The sequence below is a fragment of the Kogia breviceps genome, chromosome 3 (genome assembly GCF_026419965.1).
Source record: "Kogia breviceps isolate mKogBre1 chromosome 3, mKogBre1 haplotype 1, whole genome shotgun sequence".
NCBI lineage: Eukaryota > Metazoa > Chordata > Mammalia > Artiodactyla > Physeteridae > Kogia > Kogia breviceps.
In genome coordinates, this window is record NC_081312.1 from 104726917 (window position 1) to 104742840 (window position 15924).

The window sequence follows — 15924 nt, forward strand, 5'->3', positions numbered from 1 at the left end:
GTTTCAATCACCATAATATGTCTCACAAAGTGGAATTGATTAGCTAAGCATATCAGAATTCTCAAATTAGTTTAACTGCTCTTACTTTGAGGATCTACAGAACATTTCACAACTAACGTAGGTACAAATTCTGATCTTTTCCCCATCCTTCATATGACTTCTAATCACCAAAAGGCAATAGAAGCTTCAATTTAAAAAATGCATGACAATTACCATTTGATCCTATCAAACTGAGACAACCACCTTTAGAAGATCAATGACCAGCTCCACAGGCCCATGAGATTTCCTGTGATTATTCCTAGGATCATAGGCATGTGGGAATCACTCTAATCCTAACTTTCTTTAAACCCTCAATCACATCTTACATTTGAAAAACTTTTGATTTTTTAAGGTGAATTATGTACAAATAGAGGTCATTAAAAATTCTACCTGTAAACATAATGGTTTATGCCAATGATTCTCAAATTATGATTCCCAGCCTAGAACATCAGCTTCACCTGAGACCATCTAAGACATGCAAATTTTTAGGCCCTACCCCAGTCCTACTGAATCAGAAACCTTGAGGTAAACCCAACATTCTAGGCATCCTAGCATTTAACTAGCCCCCCAAATGATTCTGATGTAGACTATCGAAGAAAACAATCACTTAAACTTACCCTCCTGAGAGAACAGGTAACACCACTCGAACAAATGGAGGATCAAATGGAAAGTTATCCTAAAAAACAAATAAGCAAGTTTAATTTTAAGAATATCCTTAATACTGTATTATTTAGAAGATTTTAAAACACTCTATAGCCCAGTCACTGAGCCGCCACCGAGGACTCAGCAGCCTCCCCCTTGAGCACCCTCACTTCCCGACACTCCATCCCCCCAACCCGCCTTCTCCAGCCGCTGCCTTCCGCAGGCCGTTTCCACTGAGTAAAAGGGATCATATCGTATGTCCACTATCCAGAAGCTCCACACTTTCTACTCCTTTGCTGATGCAAGTAAGAGTGATGATCTGCTTCCTGCTGGCACCGAGGATTATATCCATATAAGAATTCAACAGAAAAACAGCAGGAAGACCCTTACTACTGTCCAAGGGATCACTGATGATTACGATAAAAAGAAACTAGCGAAGACACTTAAGAAGAAATTTGCCTGCAATGGTACTACTGTAACTGAGGATTCAGAATATGGAGAAGTAATTCAGGTACAGGGTGACCAGCACAAGAACATCAAGAACATATGCCAGTTCCTCATAAAGACTAGACTGGGTAAGGACAATCAGCTGAAGGTTCATGGGTTTTAAGGGCTTCTGGCTCACTGAAGCTTAAGAGAGGATTTCCTTGCAATGAGTAGATTTTTCCTTCTGTCCCTTGTCACAAGTTTAAAAACCTCACAGCTTGTATAATGTAACCATTTGGGGTCTGCTTTTAACTTGGACTACTGTTAACTCCTTCAGGCAATAAACTGAAAAGAGCCAAAAAAAAAAAAACCAAACATTAAAAAGAATAAAAATAGTTTATAAAGAATGGATACATTTATTATCTAATGATGAATGAGGGTCATAAACATCAAAATAGTCCTCCAAAATGAAATGAAATGAAAACGAAAGCTAATAAAAATGAACTTAAGATCAGGCCCAAACAGGACAGTATACTGTAAACTTAAGAAACACACAGAGACAGCCTCACCCACCAGAGGGAAAGCAGCAGAAGCAAGAAGAACTACAATCCTACAGCCTGTGGAACAAAAACCACATTCACAGAAAGACAGACAAGCTAAAAAGGAAGAGAGAGGGCTATGTACCAGATGAAGGAATAAGATAAAACCCCAGAAAAACAACTAAATGAAGTGGAGATAGGCAACCTTCCAGAAACAGAATTCAGGATGATGAGAGTGAAGATGATCCAGGACCTCGGAAAAACAATGGAGGCAAAGATCGAGAAGATGCAAGAAATGTTTAACAAAGATCTAGAAGAATTAAAGAACAAACACAGATGAACAACAAAATAACTGAAATGAAAAATACACTAGAAGGAATCAATAGCAGAATAACTGAGGCAGAAGAACGGATAAGTGACCAGGAGGACAGAATGGTGGAATTCACTGCTGCACAAGAGAATAAAGATAAAAAAAAGGAAGAAAAGTAATGAAGACAGACTAAGAGACCTCTGGGACAACATTAAATGTAACAACATTCGCATGATAGGGGTCCCAGAAGGAGAAGAGAGAGAGAAAGGACCCGAGAAAATATTTGAAGAGATTATAATCAAAAACTTCCCTAACATGGGAAAGGAAATAGCCACCCAAGTCCAGGAAGTGCAGAGAGTCCGATACAGGATAAACCCAAGCAGAAACATGCCGAGACACATAAGTAATCAAATTGGCAAAAATTAAACACAAAGAAAAATTATTGAAAGCAGCAAGGGAAAAATGACAAATAACACACAAGGGAATTCCCATAAGATTAACAGCTGATTTCTCAGCAGAAACTCTACAAGCCAGAAAGGAGTGGCATGATATACTTAAAGTGATGAAAGGGAAGAACCTACAACCAAGATTACTCTACCTGGCAAGGATCTCATTCAGATTCGATGGAGAAATCAAAAGCTTTACAGACAAGCAAAAGCTAAGAGAATTCAGCACCAACAAACCAGCTCTACAACAAATGCTAAAGGAACTTCTCTAAGTGGGAAAAACAACAGAAGAAAAGGAACTACAAAAACAAAAACAAAACAATTAAGAAAATGGTCATAGGAACATACATATCAATAATTACCTTAAACGTGAATAGATAAAATGCTCCAACCAAAAGAAACAGGCTTGCTGAATGGATACAAAAACAAGACCCATATATATGCTTTCTACAAGAGACCCACTTCAGACCTAGGGACACATTCAGACTGAAAGTGAGGGGATAGAAAAAGATATTCCATGCCAATGGAAATCAAAAGAAAGCTGGAGTAGCTATACTCATATCAGATAAAATAGACTTTAAAATAAAGAATGTTACAAGAGACAAGGACACTACATAATGATCAAGAGATCAATCCAAGAAGAAGATATAACAATTATAAATATATATGCACCCAACATAGGAGCACCTCCAATACATAAGGCAACTGCTAACAGCTATAAAAGAGGAAATCGACAGTAACACAGTAATAGTGGGGGACTTTAACACCTCATTTACACCAATGGACAGATCATCCAAAATGAAAATAAGGAAAAACGAGCTTTAAATGACACAACAGACCAGACAGAATTGATATTTATAGGACATTCCATCCAAACACAGCAGATTACACTTTCTTCTCAAGTGCACAAGGAACATTCTCCAGGATAGATCACATCTTGGGTCACAAATAAAGCCTCAGTAAATTTAAGAAAATAAAATCATATCAAGCATCTGTTCTGACCACAATGCTATGATATTAGAAATCAATTACAGGGAAAAAAATGTAAAAAACACAAACATATGGAGGCTAAACAATACGTTACTAAATAACCAAGAGATCACTGAAGAAATCAAAGAGGAAATCAAAAAATACCTACAGACAAATGACAATGAAAAAACAAAAATTCAAAACCTATGGGATGCAGCAAAAGCAGTTCTAAGATTGAAGTTTATAGCTATACAAGCCTACCTCAGGAAACAAGGAAAATATCACATAAACAATCTAACCTTACACCTAAAGGAACTAGAGAAAGAAGAACAAACAAAACCCAAACTTAGCAGAGTAAAAGAAATCATAAAGATCAGAGCAGAAATAAATCAAACAGAAACAAAGAAAACAATAGTGAAGATCAATAAAACTAAAAGCTGGTTCTTTGAGAATATAAACGAAATTGATAAACCTTTAGCCAGACTCATCAAGAAAAAGAGGGAGAGGACTCAAATCAATAAAATTAGAAATGAAAAGAAGTAACAACAGACATTGCAGAAATACAAACCATCCTAAGAGACTACTACAAGGAACTGTATGCCAATAAAATGGACAACCTGGAAGAAATGAACAAATTCTTAGAAAGGTATAACCTTCCAAGAGTGAACCAGGAAGAAATAGAAAATATGAACGGATCAATCATAAGCACTGCAATTGAAACTGTGACTGAAAATCTTCCAACAAACAAAAGTCCAGGACCAGACGGCTTCACAGGTGAAGTCTATCAAACATTAAGAGAAGAGCTAACACCCATTCTTCTCAAACTCTTCCAAAAAATTGCACAGGAAGGAATACTCCCAAACTCATTCTATGAAGCCACCAGCACCCTGACACCAAAACCAGACAAAGATATTACAAAAAAAAAAAAAATTACAGACCAGTATCACTGATGAATATAGATGCAAAAATCCACAACAAAGTACTAGCAAACAGAATTCAACAACACATTAAAAGGATCATATACCACCAAGTGGGATTTATCCCAGGAATGCAAGGATTCTTCAATATACATAAATCAATGTGATACACCATATTAACAAACTGAAGAATAAAAACCATATGATCATCTCAATACATGCAGAAAAAGCTTTTGACAAAATTCAACACCCATTTATGATAAAAACTCTCCAGAAAGTGGGCACAGAGGGAACCTACCTCAACATAATAAAGCTCATATACAACAAACCCACAGCAAACATCATTCTCAATGCTGGAAAACTGAAAGCATTTCCTCTAAGATCAGGAACAAGATAAGGATGTCCACTCTCACCACTATCATTCAACATAGTTTTGGAAGTCTTTGCCACCGCAATCAGAGAAGCAAAAGAAATAAAAGGAATACAGATTGGATAAGAAGAAGTAAAACTGTCACTGTCTGCAGATGACATGATACTATACATAGAGAATCCTAGAGATGCCACCAGAAAACTACTAGAGCTAATCAATGAATATGGTAAAGTTGCAGGATACAAAATAATGCACAGAAATCTCTTGCATTCCTGTACACTAATGATGAAAAATCTGAAAGAGAAATAAAGGAAACACTCCCATTTACCATTGCAACAAAAAGAATAAAACACCAAGAAATAAACCTACTTAGGGAAACAAAAGACCTGTATGCAGAAAACTATAAGACACTGATGAAAGAACTTAAAGATGATACAAACAGATGGAGAGATATACCATGCTCTTGGACTGGAAGAATCAATATTGTGAAAATGACTATACTACCCAAAGCAACCTACACATTCAATGCAATCCCTATCAAATTACCAATGGCATTTTTTACAGTCTAGAACACAAAATCTTAAAATTTGTATGGAGATACAAAACACCCCGAATAGCCAAAGCAGTCTTGAGGGAAAAAAACAGAGCTGGAGGAATCAGACTCCCTAACTTCAGACTATACTACAAAGCTACAGTAATCAAGACAGTATGGTACTGGCACAAAAACAGAAACATAGATCAATGGAACAGGATAGAAAGCCCAGAGATAAACCCATGCACCTACAGTCAACTAATCTATGACAAAGGAGGCAAAGTTATACAATGGAGAAAAGACAGTCTCTTCAATAAGTGGTGCTGGGAAAACTGGACAGTTACATGTAAAAGAATGAAATTAGAACACTCCCTAACACCATACACAAAAATAAACTCAAAATGGATTAGAGGCCTAAATGGAAGACTGGACACTATAGAACTCTTAGAGGAAAACATAGGAAGAACACTCTTTCACATAAATCACAGCAAGATCTTTTTTCATCCACCTGTTAGAGTAATGGAAATAAAAACAAAAATAAACAAATGGGACCTAATGAAACTTAAAAGCTTTTGCACAGCAAAGGGAACCACAAACCAGACGAAAAGACAACCTTCAGAATGGGAGAAAATATTTGCAAACGAATCAACAGACAAAGGATTAATCTCCGAAATATATAAACAGCTCATGCAGCTCCATATTAAAGAAATAAACAACCCAATCCAAAAATGGGCAGAAGACCTAAATAGACATTTCTCCAAAGAAGACATACAGATGGCCAAGAAGCACATGAAAAGATGCTCAACATCACTAATTATTAGAGAAATGCAAATCAAAACTACAATGAGGTATCACCTCACACCAGTTGGAATGGGCATCATCAGAAAATCTACAAACAACAAATGCTGGAGAGGGTGTGAAGAAAAGGGAACCCTCTTGCACTGTTGGTGGGAATGTAAATTGATACAGCCACTATGGAGAACAGTATGGAGGTTCCTTAAAAACCTAAAAATAGAATTATCATATGACCCAGCAATCCCTCTACTGGGCATATACCCTGAGAAAACCATAATTCAAAAAGACACATGCACCCCAATGTTCATTGCAGCACTATTCAGAATAGCCATGTCATGGAAGCAACCTAAATGCCCATCGACAGATGAATGGATAAAGAAGATGTGGTACACATATACAATGGAATATTACTCAGCCATAAAAAGGAATGAAACTGGGTCATTTGTAGGGACGTGGTTGAATCTAGAGACAGTCATACAGAGTGAAGTCAGTTAGAAAGAGAAAAACAAATATTGCATATTAACGCATATCTGTGGAACCTAGAAAAACGGTACGGATGAACCAGTTTGCAGAGCAGAAGTTGAGACACAGATGTAGCGAACAAACGTAAGGACATCAAGGGGGGAAAGTGGTGGGGTTGGGTGGGGGTGGTGGTGGCACAAATTGGGAGATTGGGATCGATATGTATACACTGATGTGTATAAAATGGATGACTAACAAGAACCTCCTGTATAAAAAAGTAAATAAAATTCAAATAAATAAATAAAAAAGAAATACACAAAGGTGTTCCATGTCAGAACTATATAAAGGAACCATCCCAATAATGATAGACTAGATAATTTGGATCAATCCTCTGGCTAAGAATTAGAAAAGGTAGACAAAAATGTACAATTACAGAGCTAAGATCAGGAAGAGAAAGGGAACCCCATAGAGTGGGGCCTTTTTTTTCCCTTTGGGTTTTCTTTCAATTACAGGAGAAGAAGATAAGAGGTTAAGAAGCTAGGGCTAAGAAGATAAAAACTGGATCTCAGGGTCCACCAATGGAGGCCTTTACTAGGCTCCAACACTTTAGGTTGGGACCCTGAAGGAAAAACCACAAACTGCCCTGACAGAATGAAGCCAACCTTTACATCATCTCAATGCCTTTCTGGATTCAGTGATCCTGGATTGCTACTGCCCAAGCATCTGACAGGGGCAAAGGTACATCTTCTCTGTATAGGAACAGCATCCAAGGCTTCGAATTACCTAATTTTTCATATATAATATCTATCACCAAAAATAACCAGTCATACAAGACTTAAAGACGGCCATGTGAGGACTGGTCTTCTTGCACTTGAGGCTCCATGTGAGTTGCTTGCATGCAAAGAGCAGCTTCTCCAGGTTCTTTCCCTGTGCTAAATGTGGCCCTGCAGCTTGTCAGTGCCCTGGGTGGTGCTTGTGGCCTCTATGACCTGGGTGCCCACGTGTCTGTGATACACCCGAACCAGGGATCTGTCTAGCTTCTGTAAAGTCTCCGGGGAAAGCCATTTTTTCAATGCCTACAATGGAATGGCAAGGCCTCTGATAACCAGGTGTAGAAGATATGCTTGCTCTTCAGGGCACAGTTCAGAATAGGGGTCCTTCAACATGGCAGAGGACTAAGACATGGAGATCACCTTCCTCCCCACAAATACATCAAAAATACTTCTACAAGTGGAACAACTTCTACAGGACACGTACTGAACCTTGGCAGAAGACCTCAGACTTCCCAAAAGATGCCTGAAGGTGACCTACACGCACCAGGGGGGCCAAAACCAAAGTTAAACAGCAGGAGTTGTGCGAACAAAGAGAAAAGGAAATTTCTCCGTGCAGCCTCAGGAGCAGCAGATTAAATCCCCACAATCAACTTGATGTATGCTGCATCTGTGGAATGCCTGAATAGACAACAAATCATCCCAAAATTGAGGCAGTAGACTTTAGAAGCAACTGTAGACTTGGGGTTTGCTGCCTGTGACTGATTTGTTTCTCATATTTATGTTTATCTTAGTTTAGTTTTTAGCTCTTGTTATCACAGGCAGATTTGTTTATTGGTTTGGTTGCTCTCTTCTTTTTTAATTATTATTATGTTTTATGTTAATAGTATTTTTTTATTTTTATTTTTATTTTGTTTCCTTTTTTCACCCTTTTCTTCTGAGCCATGTGGCTGACAGGGTCTTGGTCTCCGGCCAGGTGTCAGCCCGGAGCCTCTGAGGTGGGAGAGCCGAGTTCAGGACACTGGACCACCAGAGACCCCCTGACCCCCCATAATATCAATTGGCGAGAGCTCTCCCACAGATCTCCTCAACGTTAAGACCCAGCTCCACCCAATGGCCAGCAAAGTACCAGTGCTGCATGCCCCATGCCAAACAATGAGTAAGACAGGAACACAACCTCACCCATTAGCAGAGAGGCTGCCTAAAATCATACTAAGTTCACATACACCCCAAAACCCACCACCACACACGGCCCTGCCCACCAGAGAGACAAGATCCAACCCCACCCACCAGAACACAGGCACCAGTCGCCTCCACAACCCACTGAACCAACCTCACCAACTGGGGACAGACACCAAAAACAACGGGAACTAAGAAGCTGCAGCCTGTGAAAAGGAGATCCCAAACACAGTAAGTTAAACAAAGTGAGAGGACATAGAAATATACAGCAGATGGAGGAACAAGGTAAAAACCACCAGACCAAACAAATGAAGAGGAAATAGGCAGTCTATCTGAAAAAGAATTCAGAGTAATGATAGTAAACATGATCCAAAATCTTGGAAATAGAATGGAGAAAATATAAGAAACGTTTAACAAGGACCTAGAAAACTAAACAGCAAGCAAACAATGATGGACAACACAATAAATGAAATTTTAAAATTCTCTAGAAGGAATCAATAGCAGAATAACTGAGGCAGAAGAACGGATAAGTGACACTGAAGATAAAACAGTGGAAATGACTACTGCACAGCAGAATAAAGAAAAGAGAATGAAAAGAATTGAGGACAGTCTCACAGACCTCTGGGACAACATTAAACGCAACAACATTCGACTTCTAGGGGTCCCAGAAGAAGAGAAGAAGAAAGGGTTTGAGAAAATATGTGAAGAGATTATAGTTGAAAACTTCCCCAACATGGGAAAGGAAATAGTCAATCAAGTCCAGGAAGCACAGAGCCCCATACAGGATAAATCCATGGAGAAACACACAAAGACACATATTAATCAAACTAACAAAAATTAAATACAAAGAAAAAATATTAAAAGCAGCAAGGGAAAAGCAACAAGTAACATACAAAGGAATCCCCATAAGGTTAACAGCTGATCTCTCAGCAGAAACTCTGCAAGCCAGAAAGGAGTGGCAGGACATATTTATTTGTTTTTTTTTTTTTTTTTTTTTTTGCGGTACGCGGGCCTCTCACTGTTGTGGCCTCTCCCATTGCGGAGCACAGGCTCCAGATGCACACGCTCAGCAGCCATGGCTCACGGGCCCAGCCACCCCGCGGCATGTGGGATCCTCCCGGAACGGGGCACGAACCCGCGTCCCTGCTGGCAGACTCAACCACTGCGCCACCAGGGAAGCCCTGCAGGACATATTTAAAGTGATGAAAGGGAAAAACCTACAAACAAGATTACTCTACCCAGCAAGGATCTCATTCAGATTCGACAGAGAAACTAAAACCTTTACAGACAAGCAAAAGCTAAGAGAATTCAGCACCACCAAACCAGCTTTACAACAAATGCTAAAGGAACTTCTCTAGGCAGGAAACAAGGAAAAGACCTACATAACAAACCCAGAACAATTAAGAAAATGGTAATAGGAACATACATATCAATAATTACCTTAAATGTCAGTGGATTAAATGCTCCAACCAAAAGACATAGACTGGCTGAATGGATACAAAACTAAGACCCATATATATGCTATCTACAAGAGACCCACTTCAGACCTAGGGACACAAACAGACTGAAAGTGAGGGGATGGACAAAGATTTTCCATGCAAATAGAAATCAAAAGAAACCTGGACTAGCAATTCTCATATCAGACAAACTAGACTTTAAAATAAAGACTATTACAAGAGTCAAAGAAGGATACTACATAATGATCAAGGGATCAATCTAAGAAGAAGATATAACAATTGTAAATATGTATGCACCCAACACAGGAGCACCTCAACACATAAGGCAAATGCTAACACCCATAAAAGGGGACATTGAGAGTAACACAGTTATAGTAGGGAACTTTAACACCCCACTTTCACCAGTGAACAGATCATCCAAAATGAAAATAAATAAGGAAACACAAGCTTAAAATGTCACATTAAACAACCTGGACTTAACTGATATTTATAGGACATTCCATCCAAAAACAAAAGACTACACTTTCTTCTTAAGTGCTCATGGAACATTCTCCACAAGAGATACTATCTTGGGTCACAAATCAAGCCTTGGTAAATTTCAGAAAACTGAAATCGTATCAAGTATCTTTTGCAACCACAATACTATGAAATGAGATATCAATTACAGGAAAAACAACTGTAAGAAACACAGACACATGGAGGCTGAACAATACGTTACTAAATAACCAAATGATCACTGAAGAAATCAAAGAGGAAACCATAAAATACCTACAGACAAATGATAATGAAAACATGAAGACCCAAAATCTATGGGATGCAACAAAAGCAGATCTAAGAGGGAAGTTTATAGCAATACAATCCTACCTCAAGAAACATCTCAAATAAACAACTTAACCTTACACTAAAGCAATTAGAATACTCTAGTTTCTCTTCAGATAGAATAAATCTTTCACCATTTACTAAAAAAAAAAAAAAAAAAAAAAAAAGCAATTAGAGAAAGAAGACAAAAACCACAAACTTAGCAGAAAGAAATCATATAGATCAGAAATAAAGGAAACAATAGCAAAGATCAATAAAACTAAAAGCTGGTTCTTTGAGAAGATAAACAAAACTGATAAACCATTACCCAGACTCATCAAGAAAAAGAGGGAGAGGACTCAAATCAGCAGAATTAGAAACGAAAAAGGAGAAGTAACAACTGACACTGCAGAAATACAAAGGATGATGAGAGATTACTACAAGCAACTATATGCCAATAAAATGGACAACCTGGAAGAAATGGACAAATTCTTAGAAAAGCAAATCTTTCTGAGACTGAACCAGGAAGAAATAGAGAATATAAACAGACCAATCCTAAGCACTGAAATTGAAACTGTGATTAAAAATCTTCCAACAGGGCTTCCCTGGTGGCGCAGTGGTTGAGAATCTGCCTGCCGATGCAAGGGACACGGGTTCATGCCCCAGTCCGGGAAGATCCCACATGCCACAGAGTGGCTAGGCCCGTGAGCCATGGCCCCTGAGCCTGCGCATCCAGAGCCTGTGCTCCGCAATGGGAGAGGCCACAACAGTGAGAGGCCCGTGTACCACAAAAAAAAAAAAAAAAAAAAAAAAAAAATCTTCCAACAAACAAGAGCCCAGGACCCAATGGCTTCACAGCTGAATTCTATCAAACATTTAGAGGAGAGCTAACACCGAGCCTTCTCAAGCTCTTCAAAAATACAGCAGAGGGAGGAACACTTCCAAACTCATTCTATGAGGTCACCATCACCCTGACACCAAACCAGACAAAGATGTCACAAAAAAGAAAGCTACAGGCCAATATCCTGAAGAACACAGATGCAAAAACCCTCAACAAAATACCAGCAAACAGCCTCCAACAGCACATTAGAAGGATCATACACCAATATAAAGTGTGGTTTATCCCAGGAATGCAAGGATTCTTCAGTATACCCAAATCAATCAATGTGATACACCATATTAACAAATTGAAGAATAAAAACCATATGATCATCTCAATAGATGCAGAAAAAGCTTTTGACAAAATTCAACACCCATGTATGATAAAAACTCTCCAGAAAGCAGGCACAGAGGGAACCTGCGTCAACATAATAAAGGCCATATATGACAAACCCACAGCCAACATCATTCTCAATGGTGAAAAACTGAAACCATTTCGTCTAAGATCAGGAACAAGACAAGGTTGCCCACTCTCACCACTATTATTCAACATAGTTTTGGAAGTTTTAGCCACAGCAATCAGAGAAGAAAAAGAAATAAAAGGAATCCAAATCAGAAAACAAGTAAAACTGTCACTGTTTGCAGATGACATGATACTGTGCAGATGACATGATATTATACATAGAGAATCCTAAAGATGCTACCAGAAAACTACTAGAGCTAATCAATGAATTTGGTAAAGTAGCAGAATACAAAATTAATGCACAGAAATCTGTTGCATTCCTATACAGTGATGACAAAAAATCTGAAAGTGAAATTAAGGAAACACTCCCATTTACCATTGCAACAAAGAGAATAAAATACCTAGGGATAAAACTACCTAATGAGACAAAAGACCTGTATGCATAGAACTAAAAGACACTGATGAAAGAAATTAAAGACAATATAAACAGATGGAGAGATATATACCATGTTCTTGGACTGGAAGGATCAACATCGTGAAAATGACTATACTACCCAAAGCAAACTACAGATTCAATGCAATCCCTATCAAACTACCACTGGCATTTTTCACAGAACTAGAACAAAAAATTTCACAATTTGTATGGAAACACAGAAGACCCTGAATAGCCAAAGCAATCTTGAGACAGAAAAACGGAGCTGGAGGAATCAGGCTCCCTGATGTCAGATTATACTCCAAAACTACAGGAATCAAGACAGTATGGTACTGGCACAAAAACAGAAATATAGATCAATGCAACAGGATAGAAAGCCCAGAGATAAACCCACACACATATGGTCACCTTATCTTTGATAAAGGAGGCAAGAATATACAGTGGAGAAAAGACAGCTTCTTCAATAAGTGGTGCTGGGAAAACTGGACAGCTACATGTAAAAGTATGAGATTAGAACACTCCCTAACACCACACACAAAAATAAACTCAAAATGGGTTAAAGACCTAAATGTAAGGCCAGACACTATCAAACTCTTAGAGGAAAACATAGGCAGAACACTCTATGACATAAATCACAGCAAGATCCTTTTTGACCCACCTCCTAGAGAAATGGAAATAAAAGCAAAAATAAACAAATGGGACCTAATGAAACTTAAAAGCTTTCACACAGCAAAGGAAACCATAAACAAAACAAAAAGACAACCCTCAGAATGGGAGAAGATATTTGTAAATGAAGCAACGGACAAAGGATTAATCTCTAAAATATACACGCAGCTCATGCAGCTCAGTATCAAAATAACAAACAACCCAATCCAAAAATGGGCAGAAGACCTAAATACACATTTCTCCAAAGAAGATATACAGATTGCCAACAAACACATGAAAGGATGCTCAACATCACTAACCATTAGCAAAATACAAATCAAAACTACAACGAGGTATCATCTCACACCAGTCAGAATGGCTATCAGCAAAAAATCTGCAAACAATAAATGCTGGAAAGGGTGCGGAGGAAAAGGAACCCTCTTCCACTGTTGGTGGGTATGTAAGTTGATACAGCCACTATGGAGAAGAGTATGGAGGTTCCATAAAAAACTAAAACTAGGGACTTCCCTGGTGGCGCAGTGGTGAAGAATCCGCCTGCCAATGCAGGGGACACAGGTTCGAGCCCTGGTTCAGGAAGATCCCACATGCCACGGAGCAACTAAGCCCATGTGCCACAACTACTGAGCTTGTGTGCCACAACTACTGAGCCCGCGTGCCTAGAGCCCATGCTCCACAACAGAGAAGGCCACCGTAATGAGGAGCCTGCACACCACAACAAAGAGTAGCCCCCGCTTGCCACAACTAGAGAAATGCCATGTGCAGCAATGAAGACCCAACACAGCCAAAAATAAACAAATAAATAAATTTATTTATTTTAAAAAACTAAAACTAGAACTACCATAGGACCAAGCAATCCCACTACTGGGCATATACCCTGAGTAAACCATAATTCAAAAAGAGTCATGTTGGGCTTCCCTGATGGCACAATGGTTAAGAATCCGCCTGCCAATGCAGTGGACATGGGTTCAAGCCCTGGTCTGGGAAGATCCCACATGCCACGGAGCAACTAAGCCTGTGTGCCCCAACTGAGCCTGTGCTCTAGAGCCCGTGAGCCACAACTAATGAAGCCTATGTGCCTAGAGTCCGTGCTCCACAACAAGAGAAGCCACCACAATGAGAAGCCCGCATACCGCAATGAAGAATAGCCCCCAATCGCAGCTACCAGAGAAAGCCCACACTCAGCAATGAAGACCCAACACAACCATAAATAAATAAATAAATAAACTTATTTAAAAAACAAAACAAAAAAACAGAAAGAGTCATGTACCATAATGTTCATTGTGGCATTATTTACAATAGCCAGGACATGGAAGCAACCTAAGTGTCCATCGACAGATGAATGGATAAAGAAGATGCAGCACATATATACAATGGAATATTACTCAGCCATAAAGAGAAACGAAATTGAGTTATTTGTAGTGAGGTGGATGGACCTAGATAGTGTCTGTCATACAGAGTGAAGTAAGTCAGAAAGAGAAAAACAAATACCATATGCTAACACATATATACGGAATCTAAAAAACAAAAAGGTTCTGAAGAACCTAGGGGCAGGATAGGAATAAAGACGCAGACGTAGAGAATGGACTTGAGGACACGGGGAGGGGGAAGGGTAAGCTGGGACAAAGTGAGAGAGTAGCATTGACATATATACACTACCAAATGTAAAATAGCTAGCTAGTGGGAAGCAGCTGCATAGCACAGGGAGATCAGCTTTGTGCTTTGTGACCATCTAGAGGGGTAGGACAGGGAGGGTGCACGGCAGACACAAGAGGGAGGGGATATGGGGATATATGTATACATATAATTGATTCACTTTGTTATACCACAGAAACTAACACAACATTGTAAAGCAACTATACTTAAATGAAGATGTTTAAAAAAAAAAAAAAAAATGACTTGGGGGCTTCCCTGGTGGCGCAGTGGTTGAGAGTCCGCCTGCCGATGCAGGGAATACGGGTTCATGCCCCGGTCCGGGAAGATCCCACATGCCACCGAGCAGCTGCGCCTGTGAGCCATGACCGCTGAGCCTGCCCGTCCAGAGCCTGTGCTCTGCAATGGGAGAGGCCACAACAGTGAGAGGGCCGCATACCACAAAAGAAAAAAAAAAAGACTTAAAGACGACATGATCAGAAAACAAGAAGCAAACTACAGACAAAACTACAAGGGGTCAAAATAAGAGAGTTATCAGACACAGATTTTAAAATAACTATGTAGGGCTTCCCTGGTGGCGCAGTGGTTGAGAGTCCGCCTGCCGATGCGGGAGACGCAGGTTCGTGACCCGGTGCAGGAGGATCCCACGTGCCGCGGAGCGGCTGGGCCCGTGAGCCATGGCCGCTGGGCCTGCACGTCCAGAGCCTGTGCTCCGCAGCGGGAGAGGCCACAGCGGTGAGAGGCCCGCGTACCGTAAAATAACTATGCTGAGTATGCACAAGAAAAGGCAAGATTGAAAACCCTGGCAGAACATTAAAATTATAAAAATGGAACTATATAGGAATTCTGAAGCTTTGAAATACAGTTACTGAAATTAATAACTTAATGGATGAGTTTACCACCATAGAGACTTGGAAGAGAAATTCAGTATGCTAGAGAAATAGGTCAGAAAACATCCCGAATGACACCAAGAGAGAGAAAAATGTGGAAAATGCAGATAATAAGACATAGGGAAATGTATTGAAAAGGCTAATCATATATGTAGAGTCCTAGAATGGGACAGACACAATATTTGAAGAGATAATGCCTGATAATGTCTGAAAATTTTCCTGAACTGATTAAAGGCTTCATGAGATTTATGCACTATAAATACTTCAAGAGAAACAATGGATGCCATAATAA

The 15924-nt window shown here is 39.4% G+C and overlaps 1 protein-coding gene and 1 pseudogene across 3 annotated transcripts in view; one reads left to right on the forward strand and one right to left on the reverse strand.

Moving 5' to 3' along the window:
- Positions 1 to 15924, reverse strand: part of UBE2Q2 (ubiquitin conjugating enzyme E2 Q2) — a 66353-nt gene that overhangs the window by 14834 nt on the left and 35595 nt on the right. For all 3 annotated transcript variants that reach the window (XM_059058177.2, XM_067029425.1, XM_067029424.1), the window contains one exon: positions 657 to 715. In XM_059058177.2, coding sequence (XP_058914160.1) covers positions 657 to 715 — 59 coding nt within the window. The remainder of the gene's footprint in view (positions 1 to 656; positions 716 to 15924) is intronic.
- Positions 938 to 1362, forward strand: LOC131753185 (eukaryotic translation initiation factor 1 pseudogene; annotated as a pseudogene).